The sequence below is a fragment of the Acanthaster planci genome, linkage group LG02 (assembly GCF_054643075.1).
Source record: "Acanthaster planci isolate LZ-2023a linkage group LG02, COTS_SCS, whole genome shotgun sequence".
NCBI classification, from domain to species: domain Eukaryota; kingdom Metazoa; phylum Echinodermata; class Asteroidea; order Valvatida; family Acanthasteridae; genus Acanthaster; species Acanthaster planci.
In genome coordinates this window covers 35,457,612-35,480,926 of record NC_141778.1, presented here as the reverse complement: position 1 = coordinate 35,480,926, position 23,315 = coordinate 35,457,612, and the positions used below count along the sequence as shown (strand labels likewise).

The 23,315-nt window shown below is 39.2% G+C and overlaps 1 protein-coding gene and 1 long non-coding RNA gene across 4 annotated transcripts; both read right to left on the bottom strand.

Moving 5' to 3' along the window:
* Positions 1-410: 410 nt before the first annotated feature.
* hlf (HLF transcription factor, PAR bZIP family member) lies at positions 411-22,741 on the bottom strand. Of its 2 annotated transcripts, none has more exons than XM_022247387.2 (4): positions 22,390-22,741; positions 6,687-6,974; positions 6,307-6,494; positions 411-5,477 (listed from the first exon to the last, which is right to left on the bottom strand). In XM_022247387.2, the coding sequence occupies exons 1-4, from the start codon at positions 22,550-22,552 to the stop codon at positions 5,238-5,240; spliced, it is 879 nt and encodes a 292-aa protein (XP_022103079.1). In that variant the 5' UTR covers positions 22,553-22,741; the 3' UTR covers positions 411-5,237. The 2 variants fall into 2 exon arrangements, with proteins under 2 accessions (XP_022103079.1, XP_086989185.1); XM_087133059.1 differs by lacking the exon at positions 22,390-22,741 and adding an exon at positions 7,667-7,816.
* On the bottom strand, positions 11,176-17,230 carry LOC110985921 (uncharacterized). 2 transcript variants are annotated; one of them, XR_015424350.1, is made up of 3 exons: positions 15,757-17,230; positions 14,632-15,008; positions 11,176-14,154 (listed from the first exon to the last, which is right to left on the bottom strand). It is a non-coding gene; the product is annotated as an uncharacterized LOC110985921 (long non-coding RNA). The 2 variants fall into 2 exon arrangements; XR_015424349.1 differs by having other exon boundaries at positions 14,896-15,008.
* Positions 22,742-23,315: the final 574 nt, after the last annotated feature.

Below are 23,315 nucleotides of genomic sequence, written 5' to 3'. Positions count from 1 at the left end.
ATTTTCACAGTTGCTTTTTTAGGCCCTTTTACAGCTATTTTTTATTGGTCAATCTCACCCCTGAATTAATAAAAATTAATGTGATGCGAGGGTGGATTTTGAGTACCATTTTCCAGTCAATTTTAGTTTTTACACATTTAATATTGGTTTCTCAGTTTGAATTTTTTTGGGGTAGGTAGGCTAAGGGTCAAGCCAAATATTTCAACCAATTCAGTTGTGTGATACATTCAGCATACTAATTTACAAAATTTATTTAATTCAATAAAAAAACCCAACCCTGCATTCAACTGTTTTTCTTCCTACCCGGCATTACTCTAGCAGAGCGTTTCCTGAAAAGTCTGTTAGTAAGTGCTAAACATAAAACAGCACACACAAATCTAAAAATCATTTCAAATACACGTTCACAGATGTTTACTTCCTGGCTTTTATGACGTGATCATTACTCTAGTGAAAACTAGTGCCTGACTGTAACAAAGTGAGGATTAAAACTGCAGGATTAAAACTGCAGGTCACACATCAAGACGTCAATTTATTTTGACAAAAATAAACACTCCACATACGTCCTCTCATATTTATGTGCATACCTCTTATCATTTACATGAAACTTGTTTTACACAATAAGTTTTTGCTTTAAAATCAGTCTAAATAACCGTAATTCTCAGAGAAGCCAAATATGACCAGGTTTTGAAACAGAAATCATCGTTATTAACAAGAGAAAAACATCATCAACCGCAACAAGATTTTCTCAAACCTTAGAGCTGTCTTTAATCTTTTTTTTTTCAGACCATCTCGGGGGGGGGGGGGGGGGGAATTCCGACCCAAAGGACTGGGCTGTCCCATGCTTGATTTTGTAAAACTTCACATGCATGTAAAAAAATCATGATCAGAGTATAAAGGTGAAGATTCAACTAAATACAACAAGTAGTTTTGTTCTAGTCATTTAGAGGTCAAGGCTAGATGCAATGATCAGTCAGTGGAAGAAGCACATGTACACATTTTTGGCTGACCTGTCTCAGAAAAATGGGCGCTGCACGAGATTGGTATGTCCAGTTTTCATTTAGTTGGTGTGAAGGTGACAGCAACATGTAACTTAATCACTCCTAATGGCTTGCTGCATGAAATAATTCAGAAAACACCAAAGGGCCTCTTTTAGGGTTAAAAGAAATGAAGCAATGTGTATGTATACTGAATAAGAGTAATCAATATTCAATATATTTTACTATTGAACATGAATTTTAGAATACTGTGATACATAAAAAGCCATTATACCATGCCTTAAAATTCTATTGTTAAAGTAACATACATGTACATGAAGGAAAATTCTGCTTTTTGCAACTATAAGACACTGCACAACACATACTTCTTATGAACCCTAACCCCCAACGGTTTATGTAAAATCATATTAAAATTGGAGTATTTGGGATTGTTCTACTAAATTGTTCAGATCAGAGAGTCATCAACACCCCATTCCCACAGGTTTTTATTGCATTATTATCATCAGCCCATTACTAACCCTCTTCCCTAAAAGATCATTATGCAAATATTACTTACATCAAGTGAATATCAATATGTAGAATCTATTTACAGAATTTGTTCATTTATTTATACCTGTCTTTCTAATGTGTAGTTGAGGCAGGATCAAGCAATACATGTGGTTGTGTGTGCCAACTGGACAAGATGACCAGTTGTTTTTTGGGGTACTTTTTAAAATAACATGTATTATTCCACACAGCCTGCTAAAATACAAACAGTACAATCAAGAATTAACATTAGGATTTAGCTTTCATTTTTAAAACTCTGCAAAGAAGAGTGTTGTATATCGAAATTTCAAGACAAAAGTCTGTTCGGGTACATGTAAAATTAATGCAGAAAGATGGACTTCTTCCTCGTTCAGCTGTAAGCTCTGGCTCTGAGAATAACACAAGACAAATACAAAACTGTATGCCTGTTGACACAAAATATTCATAGCATTTCCAAGAAGTGAATTCAATTGGCCTGATTATGCATCAATACAACCTGAAAATTCTTGTGTATTCGGGTTCTGTGTGTAGATTGTGGCTAATAACCATAGTTAAATAACGAGCTTCCCTGCGTTTTGTAACAGTGATACATCTGGTACCACGACTGCTGTGCTGTAAGTACATGTATTTCTACATCATATTCCTTAAAGCAAGGAAGGTACCCATCTTCAGTGATTTGTTAGTATTGTCGACATCAGGTACTGGGCAAAGGATATTTTAGGAACTCAAAATACCAAGATTATCCTCCAAGGAGTTTACAAAAAGAAAGTAATAGGCTCTTTTTCATCTTGGTTAAAGATGAGCACAAATTTATGCCATGTAAGCTTCCAATTCACAATAATCTCATTACCATCTCTGCACCTGTTTTCATGGGCAAGGGGTTACTACAGTTCATTACTTGTCCCTTTTGAGCTCTGAATTGATACTGCCAATAAAATGCTGTATCAGAAATGAGTGGCATTTTATAATTTCTTTTTTGTTTTGTTTTCAGAAATTTTAATCACACTAAGATCACTTTAAAGGACCGTTCACAATTATCAACATTTTCACAAGTGTATAAAGAGTTTGTTTTTTAGACCTTCCCAAAAGTGTATAAAAAAAATATTGATTTTTTTCTGCACAATTATACAGAGGTAAGTACCACTGACATATTACGAAGCCGGTTTTGGCTTTGCATTATCTCAACGTGACACACATGCAATTCGCTTTGTGTTCCATGGACCTCGCACGCAGTGCATGCAACACTGGCGTATGCAGCGTAAGGCCTACGGCAGACCCAAATCGGACCCCTAGTGCTGCAAGTAGGTGCCAAGGTTAAGTTCTGGTTCAGACACGGTTCGGAAATTGTTTGCCGAACTTTGGTTCAGTTTGGGTTTGGACACGGGCACACGCGTACGTACATATACAATGCACATCGAGAAATACGAACAAGCCTTAGCACTTCCGTGTATAAAATACGTTAATACAAGCAATGAATCTCCTCTCCATCCCCGTCCATGAACAACTTCAATTTGAACATTTTTTTTTCTTCACTGTTTCCCCAACGTTTGGAGTTAACATTCCATAGAAAGTTACCATGGGAGGTGTTTCAGGACAGTTTCTGATGGTGTTTTGCCAATCAAAAGCGGTTGTGTTTGGACCGCGCTTGACTCAACACAATGATCATAGGATATGTGAAAACGAAAAAAACAGCGTGTTCAAATGGGAGTTTCCTCCTTTAAAGGACACAAGATCAAATTAGATTTAGAGTGAATGGTGTTTTAGTTATTTTTCATGAAACAAGTTCAACTACCAAACTATGGCATTCGATGCATTTGAGGGAAGAACCTTGATATCAGGTCAGCATTCTTTCCAAGGACAGCATCCACGGGGCAATTTTCCATCAGTCCTTTTGAAACTGATAACGTCATTTTGTTACTTGAGATTTGCAAACAGCTTAAGAGATCTGGCAAAATTCAATTACAAGGTATTCACACTAAGACTTCGATCAAACATGATCAACGAATGGAAAGTTAGGCCACCGCACAAACCATGGTCACGTGCTGGATGGAATGCTGGACCAGCCGGCTGGCAAAATCAGATGATTCCCTCCAGAGTTGTTTTAATAGAGCATGTGTCCGACTATGATCAGCATCCAATCAAAATTCATTTTGCAAGGCCATTCATGACATCACTCGTCTAATATGGAACGTACGGGCGTGGCTATCGGAGATAACAAACATAATACTAAATCTGAATATGCATAAGCACAACTAGATGTAGTGAGAATTTAGAATTGTTATGTAGCGGAAATGCCGTATGCTGCAAGTTCTCTGTTAATTATTAGTGAATTCACTCCACATTTTACAACCATCTGCATGACGCGGGGCCATCATCACTTTACTGCGCCAGTGCAGCATTACTCATTATCCAGTTTTCGTTGTGTTTGCATTTTTATCATGTTCTCTTGCATGCATTACGTGCGTTGTCAGTGCCACACCATATTAAAGTCGAACATCCGAAGTGACCAGTTTGGTTCGGTTCGGTTTGAAAGTGCCATGTTCGATGATTTTTGGGTTCGGTTTGGTGGTTCGGCTGCAGCACTAACAGCAGGGGTGCCGGAAATGGGAAACGCATCGTCATTTTTCAAAATTCTGAGAGCTACAACGGGTGTTTACCCCTTTCCCTCAGCGTACAGTTTGTTTGCTTGTGAAAATGTTGATATTTGTGAACGACCCCTAAGAGGCAAAACGTTACGTTTACAGCAAAAAAGCCCAGCTGAAATCTCATGGACTCTGACGGGAAGCAGATGAGGCCAGCTGAAGCCAACACTGTTAAAAAACATTTGTTGGAATTTGTGGAAATATGCGGGGACTGAGGAAAGATTAAACTTCTAACCAGTTACAAAATGCTTAAGACCTAGATACATCTGTCTTTACACCCTGTCTTCATTCCCTGTTAATACTGAAAAAGACGTAATCAGCAAAGACATTTCTAAAAACAATTTCTTAAGGCAATGTGAGCACATACAACATATTTACTTTTTCACTGCAGTTAGAAATATATAATGAATGTACATGTCACTGACCAAATTACAGGTGCTTACCACTGTGGTGCAGTTTCTTCTAAATCAATCTCTCTAAAATTGACACAAATATTCGAAATGTTTAGTATCGCCACACTGAAACTAATAACGTTTTGTGCCACTGAGGAAAAAGCCGGCAACAGCAGGAATGTTCTTGATTGTTCCAGACACCAGATCACCAAATAACCATCCATTACAACTATCGTCTGTCTCTGCATCTCTTTGCTTCTGTACAGAAGCCTGGTGTAGCTAACCTTTACAGTTAACAACTTTGCAACTGTACGGCATGGCCAGCAAAACTGCCTCTTGCTAATGAGCAGAATATATAAATGAAAACGTCCACAAAACTGAGGAAACTGTAACAAATGATACGTCACACCACCAAGTGAATGACATCAACACACACATGAAGTGATGTATTGTGTGTCGACTTGAATAACGCATATAAAGGTCAGGTCATGGGTAACTGCCGATATAGGTCACTTCATGGTACAACTGATAGAATGTTTGAACAGGTGTAAGCCCCAAACCTAGACATTCCCTTCACTGGTTTATCATATAAGCACTTCATGGGAGGATAATGGACACATACAGTTTGGTTTCCTATAACACACACATTTTGACCCTATACCTCAGAACCACTCCAGACTCAATCACTGAATTCCTAGCTTCCGTTCATATGACTTAACCACGGACTTCAAGTTGCTGTTTTCCTTCTTCAGAGCCATCAGCTCTGTCCTGAGCGCGCTGTTTTCCTTCTCAAGAAACGCAGCCCGCATGCTGATCTGATTCTCTTTAATTCGGCGGGCATCTCGGGATCGCTTGGCGGCAATGTTGTTCTTTCGTCTCCTGTCCCAGTATTTATCATCTTTAGCCTCATGCGGAACATAGACCTAGGCATACAGAAGCACAAAGATTAGAATCTAGCCAAACATGCAAGGTATGATTGAAAAATTATAATAACAATAATGGATTTCAAACAAAAGGAGCCTGAAACAGTCACAACAAACAACAAAAGAAACAGTCAAAGGCTATGGAAAGCAGCAAAATGGAACAGACTGAATGCTTGTTAAGGAAGCACCAACATTTACAAAGCACACATATTCACTACAAGTCTCCCAGGTACCAAGGTACCTCCAAGGTATCGTGACACTGCACACAAGCTACCATCATTAATCATTTCAAAGATCAGTCCACCTTGCCTGTCGCCATCATCTCCCCGACTCAACAGTAACTGCTTTATTCTCTCTTGTCACGCAAATCCAAAGTACTATTATTCCATATGCTTATTGTTATTTCATGTCTGGCTAAGTAATTGAATGTAAATTGTAGTAACACTTGCAGGTGTGGCAAAACTCAGCCATGAACACAACTGAATTCCACATCATGTTGGCCCAAACCAATATAAGGTGCTGATTTACTTGTCACCCTTGAAAAGTGCACATATCTATGCACACGTTTGGGTCACAGCAGGGGCTTGAACTGAAAACATCAGATGAAGCATGCTCCTGAGGAAAAAAAGTCACTCTCCTGAAGGTGGCCAGAGCATCCTGGTCAAAACACCGAGTTAAACACTCCCCAGTTCTTTTCAGAACCCCTCCTCTACTTGACGAGGGAGATCCCATGGTGTACCAGCAAATCCTTCCCATCTGTACAACTTCCACCATGCAAAGTGTTAAATCTTACTGAGGTGGAATCACCTGTACCAACATCAACCCTCACCTTACGCGACTTCTTAATCATAGGTTGTGGTTTCAACTCTTCCTCTGAGAAGCATCTGGTGCGAGGATCATATTCCTCTTGGCCTGGAACAGATGCTAGGGCTATGTCAGTCGGCGACAGATCAAAGTTGATGTTCACATCAACGGGGCTAGCTGTGCGATCTGAAGTTGTTGGGCTTGACGGAGTGACTGATAGATATTATGAAAAAAATGCAGCCTATGATTAGTCCGTAAAAAACTACATAGGGCTTGATGCCAAAACTTTGTTGAGGTATAAATAATGTACAAACAAAAGCAGGGAAAAAAAAAAGGTTGAGAATACTCATTTTGAGAATAATTTGTTCACTTCTGTCTGTACACCAGCTGAAGAGAAGATATTACCTGGTTTATCTGGTGGAGTCAAGACCTGAGCTGCTGCTTCTTGGTTGTTTTCTGGAACAGGTGTCTCAGTGACATCACTCTGGTCCTTGTTCAAGATCTGCTCTGCGGTGTTGACAGGCAGGCCATTCTCAGACAGGAACTCATCCAGTTCCATGTACTCCAGCTTAAAGTCATCATCTCCATAAGTCTTGTCCCAGAGGTTATTAGGACCCAGGAAAGCTGCTCCAAAGTCGGCTGGAGCAAAGTAATCGCTCTCTACATCCTTCAGTTTCTTCTCCAAGTCTATTTCTGGAATAAACATGTAAATGTAAATAGAAACACAACATGAGCACCACGCATTACTTCTTGAAGTCAGCCACGAATGGAAAAAGGTAGGTGATGTCTCTCTGCTGGTGTACGCACGGATGTGCTATGAGCATTTTTCAGCAATCGCAATACAGATTGAGAGCAAGTACTGTATGTTTTACTACAACTTCTCACACAACACGCCAACAGCCTTCAGTAGATTCTGTGATCTTAGCCAACGGTTGCTATGGTAGATGTGATGATACTGAAGCATTGTGGGAAACAGATTTTGGAACTGCTGAAAAAATGTCCAATATCCATCCAATCGCACAAGCTGCTGGTTTGTAATTATGTTTCTTTGTTAACAAACAATAGTAACAAACAATAGTAGCATCGGTGTGTGATGATAAAGACAGCTTCTACATTTTCACAATATTCACCTGCTGTCAAAACATTACACTCCACTAATGAGTCCGTTACTTGTGCACATGTACATGGAAACTCAGGGCATTATTTCAAGCAGTCTTCCTGAATCAACCACAATCCAAAACTGTACAGTTAATTCACAGCATATTCCTTTTTCAAGTTTACTCATCCAACAAAAAGGCCAGTTTTCATCATTTCTTTGGTTATTTAGTAGACATTTTTTAGTTTGATACTATAAAGAAACACTGTCACACTATATGCCTACTTACTCTTGTGTACAACAAAGCGTCTGTGATTTAAATTCACAAGATGCGTGCAGTGACCATGCTGAGTATGATCCCACATTGCTGTATCATACAGACGAAACACGATTCAGGAAAGAATCAGCTGAGGCACAATTTATGATCTTACTGCGTTCACGTACAAAAATCAAATGCCTCCTCTGTTTGCATGGCCAGCATCAAATGATATGGGAGTATTACTTTGCACATATTCCTACAAATAGCCAATGAACAGCATCCGCACAACCTAGACTCCATACAAGTCTCAGTCCCTTTCCCGTTACTGTACACTGCAAAATTTGCCTCCTGATTCAATCAAATCACAGCACCTGTTTCATTGCAAAGAAATGAGGATGATGTGTGGTGAGTCTGTCCCAAGGGAGGTTTTCCTATGCATGAACACCAGGCAGAGCATGTTTAATTTACTATTTTTCAACACCAGGCAGAAAATGTTTAATTTACGATTTTTCAAGGGACAAAGGTCAACAAAGCAGTAACAAAACCTCCGACAGCTGGATATATACAAGTACACACATGTAGTACCTTAACAAAATAAATATTACTTTTAATGGAAGTGAATGTATTAACCAGAGGTGTCGGTACAAATGGTGTGACAGAAAAAAATGAAAGGCATTACGCCAAACCCAAAACCTGTTAGTGTGATTCAGAAGAAGCTTCTTGCTAACATCAAATAGTAGACTTTCTGAGATAATTGACGAGGCAATTACTCTTTAAAAAATGAGGAGGGATTGCAAATATTATCTAAGTAAATGACAAAATCAATTTGTGTAGTGCTTAGAGAAGCATTCTGTGAGTATCTGTGAGTTCAGCATGTGAATACGTGTAGGTAGCAAATCCTGTAGGGTTGGCTGTTAACATTTTTTATTGTTTGAATTTTGATAAATTTGAAAAAATGACCATCACAGAACATGACTTACAAAAAAGCCTTTTTAAATTTTTTTTTACATAAACTTACATCATTATAAAAAGTTCGCCAATTTAAAACTATAATTCCAAAAATGTTCTTTTTTGAGAAACGTTTCAATTCATATGAAATTTGGTTTAATTTTTCCGACCATAATGGGTTGGATGATATGCCAAATTGTTACTGAAAGCTGTGTTTATCTTACCATCAATCTGACCCTAAAATAAACAAAACAGCAAGCTATATTAAACCAACTATCTGACAGCTTCATGTCTGAATCTTTGCTGTATTTGTAATACTTTGTGAATATTCTGATGTGATTTACTTTATTTCAATATTTCCACATGGTATAGCCCTAACCCTCCTCAATCCTTCAAAATCCTTCAGGCGGTTTTGGAGGAATTTGGAGAATTCAGGGTGTATGGCAATAGTGCATGGCTGATTTCGAAGGATGTCATACGTGCAGGTCGTGGATTAGACCTTAAGTTGTCTGTGCTTAGTCAAGCACAAATGCAGCGCGATGTTTCTTTTGAATCAACTGCACAGCTCAAGAGTGCCATTCCCACTGCCTCAACATAATGACAGGAATTGCCAGAGGATTCTGAAGGATTGGGGTTGTTAGGCACACCTCCAAATGACATTTTCAAGACATTTTGGAGGATTTTGTAGGATTTGGGCTGAATGCAATTTTTTCATGTTGAAATTCAGAGGATTTCAGAGGATTCAGGATGGATGCTAGTAAAAAGGCCAAGGGGGTTAGGGATAATTATTGTTCAAAAAACTGAAATGGAAAAAATAGATAGTGTCGTAACCTTATTCAATCAAACCTTGTTAATGAGAGGTCACTCAGACTTTGCAAAGTACCTCCCTATAACAGGAACCTTGTACGTGTATTTTCAGGAATGAAAACAATGAAGAGCAAAGGACTGGAACTTAAACATTTCCTTATTATAAGCAGAATGGCAAAGAGGTTCGACTGTATTTCTACTTTATTTTTTGAGAAGTTTCTCTTCAATTACAAGAACAAGGAAGATGGCAAACGTTTGATAAAATTCAACTTTTGTATTGAATTACTCGTTATATTGCTGAACACAAGAAAAGACAAAAATATCTTCTATGTCTACTTAACCTTGAAAAGCAAATTACAGGGCAAGCCAGACAAGTTTCCAATAGCACCGAGACTGTATCACGACCACGAATGAAGTGTGTTGGCTTCCTCCAAAAGTTGCCATTTCCAGCATGATGGAACATTACATACATGTACATTATATCCTTTAGGGACATGTTACAATTTATGGTAGGCAAGCAATGTACATGTATGTTCATGAAGATAACATAGGTACATGTATGTGTCACACAGCATGTGACCATATGTGGATAAAAATCATGAAAAAGTAGGATGTCAGCACTGACACTAGCTGATAAAATGGCTCATCCAGATCATCAATGCGTGTAGATTTCTCTAAATTGAAATTACTGGTGGTCCGCTAGCCTGAGGCCAGTAGGAAAGTCGGCAGACCGGCTAATCTAATAAAACTGATGATCTAGTGGGCAAGCACAAAATGTACTTGACAAATTTAATTAAATATTGAAGACCTGAATAAAACAAATCTGTGTTCCTATTACTCTAAGGATTGCTCAATGTGGCTGCGTGTGCAATTTTGGTAGGACCATCAAACTTTCAGCAGGACCAGAGGACATTTTACTGATCCTGGTGGCTACCAGGAAAAAAAGGCTAATTTTGACCCCTGTACACCAAATATTCAACGTTGTCAGATGCATGTTGCCACAAGACTCAATGAACAAAAGGGCCATAGAAGGAAAGTGAATGTGAGAAGTTGTCTACATATACATAATAAAATCTCCCACACTGACATGACTGAAGACACAATCAGATCAACTGGAGCCAAGCTGAACTTCTCACAAGCAATGAACACTGGTATTCCCCCCATTGTTTTAGCTAAGATTTGAAAGGTGGGAGTGCAAAATGAAAAACAGGGAGTGCCATCTTGTTAGAGTCCAAAATTTGTGTGTGAAGCACGCAACACGAGCGTGCAGCGTGAAGTCCCTTACGGCCAGGATCCAAGGGGCCTGGAAGCTCTGGCTATAGGCCACATGAAAAGGTCACCACTCATATCCGGGCACCTCTGAGGCACAGCCTATGGGAGTTTGTCACGTATGCAATTTTATCTGGCTTGTATTTTTTTCTTATGACATTTTACGGACAAAAAAAAACAGAGAATAGGAATGTTTATATTTAACAATTGCAATTAACATCATAAAATTTCTTGAAACTTGTAGGAATGTTGAAAAAACAAAGAAAAATTGCATCCGGTTCTGTGGACCAAATGAGAATTAGTGCCGACTTTGCAACACGACCTATTGATCTCTACACAAACAAACTTCTGTTGGAGATGATTGTTAATCAGCTACATAAGCATGGGGCTCCGTTGTGGCGCGAAAAGACCTTGTAGCGCATGGATTTTATGACGAAATGCATCAAGAACGTGCAGGGCTGGCGCAGGCCTGCAACATACGTAACACGAACACGAAATGACGATGAAGGGCATATGTGCTACGCCTTCGGTTGTAGCCATAAATCATTAAACGAGTGCAAGTTATTTCGTTTCCAAAAAGTCATTCGCAAAGAAATAAGAGGATAGAGTTGTGCAGGTGGGTAATATTGACGGGACCAAAAGAAAATGGGCAAACTATCATTGACTCTATTCTATTATAGCAATATACAGGCCTAGAAAATTTAGAATCACAGCCAGAGCTAGGAGCCGATGGACCCAAACCAAAAAGGTGGGTATAGTGTGGTTGAACATAGTGGAGCATAACTGAACTCTTTTGTTAGCCATGCAAGTGGCGAATTGCATTTTTCGAAGTGCTTGACAGTCGAGAAAACTTCCATGTATGTTTGGCACTTTGCAAGTTGTGATGAATCCTTCACAGCAGCGCTCAAAATCATCCTAACTTTATCTCCAAAGACATTGCTCTCAATCTTCCTCACCACCTCTGACCACTTGCAGGTAGACCTAGGTGTTTTAAATATCGGTTTATCAAGAAATAATTCCTAGCATGCCTCGGAAAGTGGGCAATGAGCATGGAAGTTTTGAAAAGAAATCATTTGTTTCATTTCTCGTTGCTTTTATTTGTGCATAAATGTCAGAAAGCTGGAAGGCCCTTCCAATCAAGATAAACATCATGAATCAGAAGCTGCACATATTCCTGTACATCTGATGCATACTGATAAGATGCGTCAAGCTGACACGTGCCCCTCTGCTGTGGAACATAAGCTTTCAGCTGGTACATTGGCATAATTAAATAATGTATACACTTAAATATACAGGCAATTGTTCCTTACTCTGAAACAAGTCTAGATGGAGGGAAAAAATTCCTTTCCAACCGGTCTGTGGTGGCAGTTAATCATCAACTATTTCATTTTTGGTGCTTGTTGCACAATCCAAAATATCTGATCTGGAGGAGGAAATAAAATTTCTTGAAAAGGAGATGGCAACACTGAGAATGGAACGTCAGCGTTTGACAATGCATCACATCAGGAATGACCCTGACAAGGTATATTAACTCTCCATCTCCAAAGTCATTCACCTCCATGTTCATTGCCTTGTTTGCCCGAGTCTATTTAAAGAAATTTGATGAATGCATGCATTGGACTGAAGGCTGGAACTCAGTGTAGGAAATGTTTTTTGAATACTTGTAATCTTTTCTAGGGTAGCGAAAATGCCTCAAGGGTCATTTCTTTTAATATCGTCGGATAGGGCTTACCTTAAGTTGGGATCAACTCTCTGCAGTATTTCCTAGTTTCTGAGGATTCTTACTGACTATTTTTACCAGTTAAAGAGCATCTCTAAGGAAAACATGTTTTCTCTGATTTTATCTGTTCAAATAAATATGGAAGCATCCAAAGTGAATGCAGATAAAATCAGAGAAAATATGTTTTCCTTAGAGGGGCTCTTTTAAATATTTGTTTTGATTACCGATGTGCCTAGTGGCAGTGCTATCGTCCTCGGGGTAAGAATCTCGTCGGAGGCTCCGCCCCTCCGGACATTTTTCCACCACACTGCCTTTCTATCCTTTTCTCAAATTTCCCTTTGTTTTCCAGATGTTGCTCTACACTTTCTTCACACTTGATGTTTTTGACATTTTGGTGAATGTCTTGAAAAGGATGGGGCCTTTGAACTACTATGCAGGTTGGCAAGTTACATGTATATCTGTGGAGGACCAGCTGCTCATGACTCTCATGAAGTTGAGAGAATTTCAGAGACCTTGATTTGGCAGACGCCGTTTCAAATATACTACAAACGTAAGTGTGTGCCCTTCATTAGATTTTGCACAAGGGTGTCATCGAGGCTGTTGGCATTACAAGTCAACTGAAGTGCAAAGGATCCATGCCCAAATCCTTGAAGAATTTGCATCTGCCAGGGTTGCTATGGATGCAACACAGATCTACCAAGGCATCCCTAAAGATTTAAACAAACAATCGGTGTCATACAGTCATTACAACTGCAGACATACAATGAAGGCTTTGACATGTGTCGCACCGAATGCAGCATTAGTTCTTTGTTCTGATTTGTATCCTGGTTCCACATCTGATGCAGCAATAGTTGAGCACTGCAAAATATTGGATAAATTTGTTCCGGGTGATTTGATCCTACAGACAAAAGGTTTAATATATATGATCAAATTCCAGAGGGTGTATTTTTGAATATTCCCCTTCCTTAAAAACAAGACACATTTCACCAAAAAAGAGGCAGAAACGTGTTACAAGATTGCTAGAGATAGAATCCATGTTGAGCGAGCAAAGGCAAGGATAAAGAATTATGAAATTCTCAACCACATACCAGCCAATTATACAGAAATTGCTACTAACATTTTTCAGCTTTGTACATGTTTAGTCAACTTGCAAGCTCCACTACTGAAAGAAATTGCAGAAAATTATGACATCTAATAACATCCAAGCTCTTGTTTTCTCATGGCAATGAAATGGGAGTCTCAATTAGTTTTCAACCTGAGCTTTGGCAATTAAACGTGCCAAAGATTTATGCTGCTTCTCTCACATAAATCTCCATAATTCATCCAAAGGAAATCTTAATTTGTGACTAACATTTGTAGAATTAACTTGATGTGACATTTCTAAAATCCAAAAGTTCATCGAGGTGGAAATTGGTCTGCCCACTTGACTCTTAGACTTAGTACCCCGATAGCCTTTCAGTCAATTCAACTTTTTCCTCTTGAAACATTCAAGGCCCATTGATATTTCCAACTTTTTTTTCTATGCTTCAAAAAAATTGAATAAGGATTTCGAATACACCATGTTCTAATTTGACATACAGTTGCTACATGTAGTCTAAAGAAAAACTTCCCTGTGTGTGCATAATTACTCGGCTAGCAAATGGGCACTTGATCTCTAGCAGCTGAGGCTTGACATTATGTGGTGTGCCCATCAGGTGGACTGCACACGACGGTGACTTGGTGACTATACCATCAGGTGATGCCGCCAGCACCCCACACTCATGAAGCCAAGTTCCTGAAAAATGCAAGAATCAAAAGTATTGGCATATGATTATAATCCTAGTGGAATGCAAAAGGTAAATCTTTCAGCAAATTTTTGGCAAGAGATCATGAACTCTCCGATTTGCGTAACTTCAGCTCCAAGCTAACAATATTGTTGAAGTGCAACATCTTTGTGTATTATACCCCCTTGAATGGCGAGAACTTTATCCAAGTAATAAAAACTAAGCAGATGCTTCTTCAGTGAAGGCGAAATTTTAAAAAGAAACATTTGAAAATGCTTGAAACAGCCCAGACAAAGCAGCCAATCTGGTCTTAATTTTCTCTCTTACAAGAATTGTAAAAAAGGCTCAAGCAGCTAGCCCATTGACAAAGAGAAAATCCAGTGACTTAAGCCTTCAAAATTTTATGTCTTCAATTTGTAATACAAGTGATGCTTGTATTTGAAATGACACCAGTACAAACTTAATATACCACTTGCAAGGCTCTTCACCTGTTGCGTGAAGCAGCACCCAGTACCTGTTCAAAGTTGGATGCAGTGGACTTGTACTTCCGTGAGGCCGCCCACAGGCTGTTTCCCCTCTGCCCCACAGTCAGACAGGTTGCCTCAGCCAATTTTTTAAGGTTTCAAAATGAGTGCCTTCTTCAGCCAAGTTGTGGAACACTCAGCATGTGCATAGTCCTTGCTAGGGGTGAGATCCTCTAGAAGATAAGGGTTTGGGAAGGAGCTTTTCATCCTTTTGTGTCCTTTTCTTACCAATAATCTTGCTTGGTGTAAGGATACAACTCAGCAATGGTCGTTGTCTTCTTCGGCAGACCAGATTTTGGATTTTTCAGCCAGCTGCACTTCACATCAGTCTAGCTTACCAGCTACAAAAAAGGGAGGAGTTCCATAGATGAAGTTCACTAATTTTCCTCTGTAATGTCTTCCAAGCCCCTAGATAGTAATTACATGTCATTAACCCTAACCCCCTCTGCACTAGAACGCATACTGAACATCACAAAATCCAACAGGTTCATGTACTTGTCTGTGTACTTGTACATGCAGGTTAGTGTACCAAACCTGATAAACTCCAACAGAATGAGCCCGTTGGAGTTTGAGTGATATGGTATGGATGGGTCTATGCAGTATAGAATGACTTGCACTGAACAGTACCAAACCTGACAAAATCAAGCATAGTTCAACAATTGGTACAGCAAGCCAGACACTGCACACAATGACCCCTGTACATGTGTATGTCCCAACTCACACAGAATCCAACACCATCTCCCTGGGCCTTTCATCCCAAGTCTCACAAAATTCAACACGAAGTTCATCAGATATGGTATCAAAACTACCAAAACTTGCTGTTGGAGTATGGCAGGTTTGGGGTAGTTAGGGTTAAATTCATTTTTAGCAGTGAGCAAAATCTAAGCATTTTCTTAGAAAACACTTGGATTTTGTCAGACCACTCTCATGGGGTTTGTACACAGGGTGGTGAGAGCGAACTTTATATATGGAACTCTTTCCAAGAAATATTGTATTGTGATATATATGCACACATTATGTGTTCTTTCTAATACACATTTACATTAACATCTTTTGTATTACGAATAACAGAATTTGGTCAACACTTACCCAAACAATAGATCAGCTGCTACATGGTGACACTTGTAATTTCTCAAGGGACACTCACACAATGCTTTCACTTGAAAGTCATCCCCTAACTCGATCTGAAACAAAACTATACGTAGAAAAGCATGTCACACTTCATGATGCTGAAATAAATTTGGTGCCAGCATCACACCAGATCACATCGAAAGCAATAACAATAACGCTAATCGAATCTTTCAACCTTTTGATCGCACCTTATGCTATCATAAAGTATTTTAAATATTAGGAATCATAACAAATGAGCAGACATTAGTATGTTTTATATAGGCCTACATGTATCTGCATGACTTACCTCAACTTTGTAACTTGTGTCCTTGATCGACGCCTGTACATGTACATTGCCTCTGACCATTCGCAGATCAATGTCGCAGACAAAACGAAGAACCCTGCCGCATACTACTGTGTTTTCACTTTTATCGGCCAATTTTGATCAGTCTTTGACGTAATTCAACCAATATTGAACAGAAAGAGCCATAGCTATACGAGTCGAGAACGTCTTTTATACACGAACCACGCATCCATCACGGCCGGCCAGCCGCGATGGGTAGGTAGTTGCAAATGCAAAAGCTATTCATTTACGTATGTGTATGTCTAGGAATATGACAAACACCTTGGAACAGATTTCTCATCACTCCATAATTTTTTTTCCCAAAATGGTATGCAGGTCATAATGCAGGTCAGTACTTGACACACGTTTTTATGCCTTACTGTTTGCAATGCAGTAGATACAGATTATGATGTGATCAGCAAACTAAAATAAATAATGATATAAAATGAATCCCAGTATTCCTGCATGCATGTTTCCTTTGGCAATTTGGCTAAGAACAAGCAAATTGAGTACAAGACTTGACTTCAATGTGGATGAAAAAATACATGTCGTACAAGCATACGTGTACATGCACACTGTACACGCACCAATGTACACCACAGGCAGGCCACATGCTTGCGCTTGCGCATGTCTGAAAATGGCAACGGAAGAGTTCGAAGTTTTTTCCATCATTAAGGTAGAAGAACCTAAACAAACTTTATGCTGATTATTAACAATAACGAAGATTAGATGTAGGTCAACCCTTTCCAGGGGTCGAAATTAATGGTGGTCCGCTGGCCTGAGGCCAGTATAAAAGTTGGCGGACCAGCTGATCTAATAAAACTGGTGGTCCGGTGGGCCAGTTGAGATCGATGTCTTTTAAGTTTTCACAAACATCTTTCAATAACCTTTTCTCACATTAAAATGCTTGTTTTATATGTCTTTCTACTCACATTTGCAATTTTTGAAAAAAAAATTGACATCAGCTACAAGTAATTGACCTTTGTTTCTAGTTAATATTTATGGAAAATTGTTTCCAAAAGGGGAAGTAAAGTTGTAGAATTCATGCAATATCTAGGCTACTGATAGCACAATACGATCGCACGATGGCGCAGATGGACCAAGAGCGCCCAACACATACCAGCGCAGCATACAGCCAAGGCAGGTGCAGCGCAGGCGGCTGGGCGCGGGCCGGGAGGTGTATAGGGAAGGGGGCGTAATCATACGTCACCTCTACATTGTAAGTTTGGTGGGGTGGAGTACAGCTGCCACCATGAATTTCAAATTTTTTTCCAGACTGATTTCCAAAGTTGAGAGAAGTGTTTCTATGGCCGAGAAAATAAGGGAAACCGGTCAGTGCAAGCAAGGTTCAAGGAATAATCGGTTTATTTTATCCTTTTGCTCACAGGGGGGTTTTAAGGAAATTCCAAGAAGATTGCTGCCATGAATTAGTTTTTTATAGCAGGGAGTGGATGGGATTTGTTATCGGCATCAACAGGGCCACTTCGCTGGTCTTCGCTGATGTATTTGAATACTTTTTTGCGATGTAGAGATTTTTAGGTTGATGTCACCTTTAATACACTGGTTAAAATACCAGCATTTGTGCAGAAAGTAGAAATATACTAGAAAGTACAGTGTATGTTTGAAATTTGCTTGATTTTTAGGGTACAATACTTAACTAGGAAGTCATCACTGGTCTCATGCAAGGTCAAGATAGTGGGTGGGTACCACTTGTCAACACATAACTCGCCCATAGGCCCATTAAACTAATGTTTCCCAGAGAGCGGGAGTTTCAGTCTGTATCCAGAGTTTGGCAATGCAAGGGCTTGTTTGTGTATATTTGTGTTTCTAATTCACTTCTTGATCTAAGGTATGCCGGTGATAAGGTGCCGTCCCACTTTTTTTCTCTTCTGTGTTAGGTGAAACAGAGCATATTTTCTGTGCCTTCTTTCTTCACTTTATCAGTCATTAATTTTGGTTCTTTTATACTTATTAATTGCAAATGACGGCAAAGAATCCTTGTCTGTATCATTGTTCTTCAAGCCATGAATGATAGGAGTAGGCGGATTTCAGTTTGGGAGGTTTTTGGTTGAATTCCTTGCCTAAATGACACTTCTCAATTTTCCTCAAGGAGTTCCATTAGGATTTGAATTTTCTCCACATCCAATTCTTTTTCTTTTTGGTTGGATAATCCTCGATCGTACAAGGTCATCCTTTATATATTCACCCAATCCCGTTCAACTTTTCCAACTGTAACACAGTCCGGAAAAAAAAAATTAAAATTCATGGTGGCAGCCTACTCCACTCCATCAAACTTACAATGTAGAGGCGACATGTATGATTACGCCCCTTCCCTAAACACCTCCCGGCCCGCGCCCGGCCGCCTGCGCTGCACCTGCCTGTATCTGTATGCTGCGCTGGTATGTGTTAGGCACTCTCAGTCCATCTGTACCATCGTGTGATCGTATTGTGTTGAGTTTGTTTGTTAAAAAAAACAGGTGGACAAAAGGGTCAAAATCGGCCAAAAAGGTCAAAATTAATTTTACAAAAAATGAAGTATTATACGGTGGCACCAAATGTGTTTAAAAATTTTTCAAATGATTTGCGTTTAGCTTCGTTACTAAAAAGTGAAGTGAACTGCTAGCGACCTTTGGTTTCGACAATTTGGTTTATCACTTCTTTCGTATTTTGATTTACTGTTGTCATTTTAGGAACTTTTTGGGGCATATTGTTTTCAAATGTTGGTTATTTATTTTTAGATAATTTCTTTTATAAATGTTTTGCATTTGTTTTGTGTTTTACTATTTACATTTTGATAAGAAAATGTTGTTTGCCCGTATTTGTTTATTTTTGGCAAAATTAATTATAAGAACATATTACTTTTAATTGTGTAATTTAATTTTTTAATAATTTGTTTTGTAAATGGTTTTTGGTGTTTGATTTGTGGTTTATTATATAATTTTTAATAAGAAAATGCTGTTTGCTTGTAATTGCTTATTTTTGTAATATTTAATTTTGGCCCTTTTGGCTGCCCATATTTCTGGGTCCTAGACCCAAAAGATGTTGGCTGTGCAGCCAGGACCAGGGATATGGAAGTAGTCTAGTAGACTGGCCCTAGTTTGGAGCTGGGTGTGGGATACCGTGTCATCTTAAGCCTGAATGTGAAACCATAATAAACCCTTTCAACATTGTCATTGCATTATGGGATTGAACAACAAACACACCATGTATTTTATGCATGAACTATGGGAGAAGTGAACCAATCAAAATCAATTTCTATTTTGTAAGTGCCTGCTCATCAAGTCATACATCCATACATAGAAACATTTTCCCAAATAACAAATTTTCAAAAGTGTGTAAAAAGAAAGAATCGCTCCAAAAGTCTTTTGATTAAAGGACACTGGTTACTATGGGCCTACATGTACATGTACATCAACGGATGAAAAGTGAATGTGATTGGTCAGTGTGGGATCATGAGCTTGAAGGCCTGATTCTGATTGGCCAATACTAGCTCACCGACATTCAGTGTTGCCAAACCTTTTTCAAGAAAAACTTAAAACTTATTTGGTTATAAATATACTGGTACTATTACCGGTACATGTACATGTGAACAATTTCTGTGTCTTCAAATTTGTTCAAAATCCAAAACTGTCAGCATCCGAAAATTGGGCTCAATTCAGTTGAGTGTTCCCTAACGTGGCGCAATAAAAAAAAGTCTCAGAAAATCCAAAAAACATTCACACCACCTTTGAAATTGAAAAATTATTATAGAACATGATTACTTCCACTCAAATACATGTACCAATCCACAATTTTGTCAGAAAATTCTTTTCCTATGTTTGGGCACATTTTAAAAGAGTTCACTTTGCAATTCAGAAAAAAAAATCCCAAAATCAGGTGAAAATAAAATTTCATCCAAATTTTTAAGTAGCAGGTACGTAAAATCAAGATTTATGAATTAGAATATTGGAAGTTTAATGAAGCTTCATGAATTGTGAATTTTGAGCTTAAAATATTGCTCTGTAAACAAGAAGCGAAAAATGAAAGTGAGCAACGTCAGGGGCAGCGCCACTTTACATCAACACATAGTTGCCAGGTCCGTTATTTCACCACCTACTGTCAAGTCTGATTGGCCTGGCTTCACAGTAAGTGGCGAAACAAGGGGCCTGGTGACTACACAGTCACGGACGTTAGGCTAAAGGCTAGGCTTCAAAAATTCATTTTCATGAACAACTTTCTCCACATCTACAACACAATTGAGAAAAAATAGGCAATGGCAATGCATTGGCAAAAGTAGGCATATTATGCTTATAGTAGGCCTATAAAGTGGAAAGATTCTTGCTGTCCAGCTGTTGGCCTGATGTCTGGTCTTTTATTAAAGTTTTAACGTTGAAGACACTGCAAACACAGTAAACGGGTAAAATTCTCCTTGGCAATATGAGATGCAATGCAGAAAGTTACTAAAGTTCCCGGACGTGTCTAACCATGAGAATATTCATGCACTGCAGGTACTTCTTCCATAGGGTTGTACATAAAATACACTGATTGTTTATCATGCAATCCCACGACTACGTACATGTAGGCATGGATGTCTTCTCCTACCGGGATCAGGTCAACTCGGACCCATTCCAACTCAGACCCATGCCAACTCGGACCCAGGACCAACTCGGACCCACGCCAACTCGGACCCAATACTAACTTGGACCCACTACCATCTCGGACCCACACCAACTCGGACCTACCTCAAGTCAACTCGGACCCACGGAGTCTTATGGTTGCACTACATCAAATACTTGCCCGTTGACCGAAATAGCGCCGACTCATGAACCTAGCGAAGAGGTTAGCCTTCATTTTTTCATTGGAAATTCAAGATAATTTTTTTTCCTGAAGATACCCCCCTAATAGTAGTAAAACTATGCACTCAGCTCTGAATGTAGTTGCCCGTTTCTATCGAAAATAGGCCCGCAATGTGGGTCTTTTTGTGAAAGAAATACTGGAAACTATCAATCCCAATTCTGGATTTATATAAATAATTCTATGATCCCTCGTGATTATGGCACGTCTTATTTTAAAAAAACAAAATCACAAAATAATAATGAACTCGCGAGCAGACATACGACCCTTCAAAACCGTCTCCAAGTTTAAAACAACAGGAAATATTCCAAATTTTATTTTAAAATGATTTGATTTGTGTTGTTTGAAATTACCAACCTATTTGCGTTATTTGGACAGTCAGTTAAGGCCTGTATGGATGAATTCCTCCATCTGCCTAAATCTTGCCGGTATTTGGGACGGGGGAATGGGGCAAGGTGGAGGTGTAAGACTTGCCTGGCCAAAAAAATTTTAAAAGTGAGGTGGGGGATAACACCATGAGACACTATGAAAGGTCAATGTTCGTGATATTGATGTACATGTATATCTGCAGTATGTGTTGTATGCATGCAGCATCTCTTATGTACATCAGAAGGCCTATCTTTGGCTTTTTATTGCAACAAAAACTTTGGGGGCTGTTTGGTGAAGTTCATTCGATTTCTTCTGGTGATCTGGAGTGCCAAAAACACTTTGAAGACAGGGCGTCAATGATTTGGTACTCTGTCAATTACACTCCAAAAGCTGCTCCCATTGGTTGTCCCAAGCTCCCACTCCCCGATCATAGGGTTTCAAGAATGGAAGGTGACAAAATCAGTCTTTGTGGTCAATCTTACCGGTAGCTCGGAAGCTAATACCTGATTAAGACTCCAGATTACAAGCGGCAAATAAGACATCAAAGGAAACGTGCCTCCATAAAAATACGACGCTCGCCGTTTACTTCTCACTTGTTCCAAGACATCACTGATATCAAATATAGTCCTGTAAGGTTTTTAACCACCATGCCTGTTCAAACTCGAAAACAGTGCAAAAGTGTCATTTACCAAATGCTAAAATGTAAAAGTGGACAAAATCAAAATTTTCAACAAGTTAATCACGCTCCTGGGGTTGGGTCCGAGTTGACTCAGGGTGGGTCCGAATTGGTTGTAGGTCCGAGTTAGTATTGGGTCTGAGTTGGTTGTGGGTCCGAGTTGGTTTGGGTCCGAGTTGACTCGAAACCTTCCCACCTCCATGATGTACATGTAGGCTAGGTCATATGCGCATACGTACCTGGATAGTTATATGCTAAAAAAATTAAGCTGAGGGCTACTTTCAACACCTCTAGTAACAATATACAGAGTCTGTATCAGTTATTTCCGATCAGAAGGCAACTACCAATCTACAAGAGAAGAAATGTAGACATCCAAACAAACATGACAAACCTTCTTGTTCTTTGTTCCCTGCCGCCATGGCATCAGAGTCAGCTTTCTCATCTTCGATATTCAGGTCCTGACTCGGTTGAAATGTTGCGGTTTGCAACAAACTCGGATTCTCCAACAACGATTTCAGTGTCACTCCTCCTAAGTTCTTCAGAAAGTGGTCCATTCTCAACACGAATGAATGGAAACTAAAAAGCAGTATAAAGTGATATTTAAGTTGTTATAACATCAGGGGAAATCAAGCGATTTGACGGTGGCCTACATATGCGAATCCAAGGTCAGCTGGTGATCTTGCAGTGTTGTTTACTGCATGCATTACGCGCCCTAGAAAGCGGGCCGGGGCAAACACCTACACCGACATGCATGTATTTACTGTGACCTTCGATCAAAAACGCTGGCTAGCTACAAAAGTAAAAGACTTGTTTCTCCCGGCGCGGCCCAGCTGACTCAAAATCCACCCTCCGTGCGTGTCGCGTCTCTAAAGTAGGGTTGATGTGATTTGAGGTAATTTGTTGACAACATTGACAAAAAAAACAAACAAATAAAAATTGTGAACAACTGTCGGGAACGATTCTGTCAGAATGAATACATTTAACAACATACTACATTAATAGTTGACAATGACGTCATGATGATGCTGGTCTGAGATACACTTTACGTGGGCTGCAGATGTGCATTACGCTACAATAAGAAAAGATCAAAACTACAAATGCAGTAAAATGAAAAAAAAACGCACATTAAATTTGACTGCCCTTTGCTCAGTGAATTAATTTATACTTCTAGCTCAATGGTGAATCTCAGAGAATTTTTCGAAATTTCTGTAAAAAAAAGTGTAATCGATGTCTTTCCGTCATTAGAAAATTTTTAGCTGATAGTAATTTACTCTTTTTACTCGCTTGTTGGAAACTTAATTTTTCATGTATTTTGGT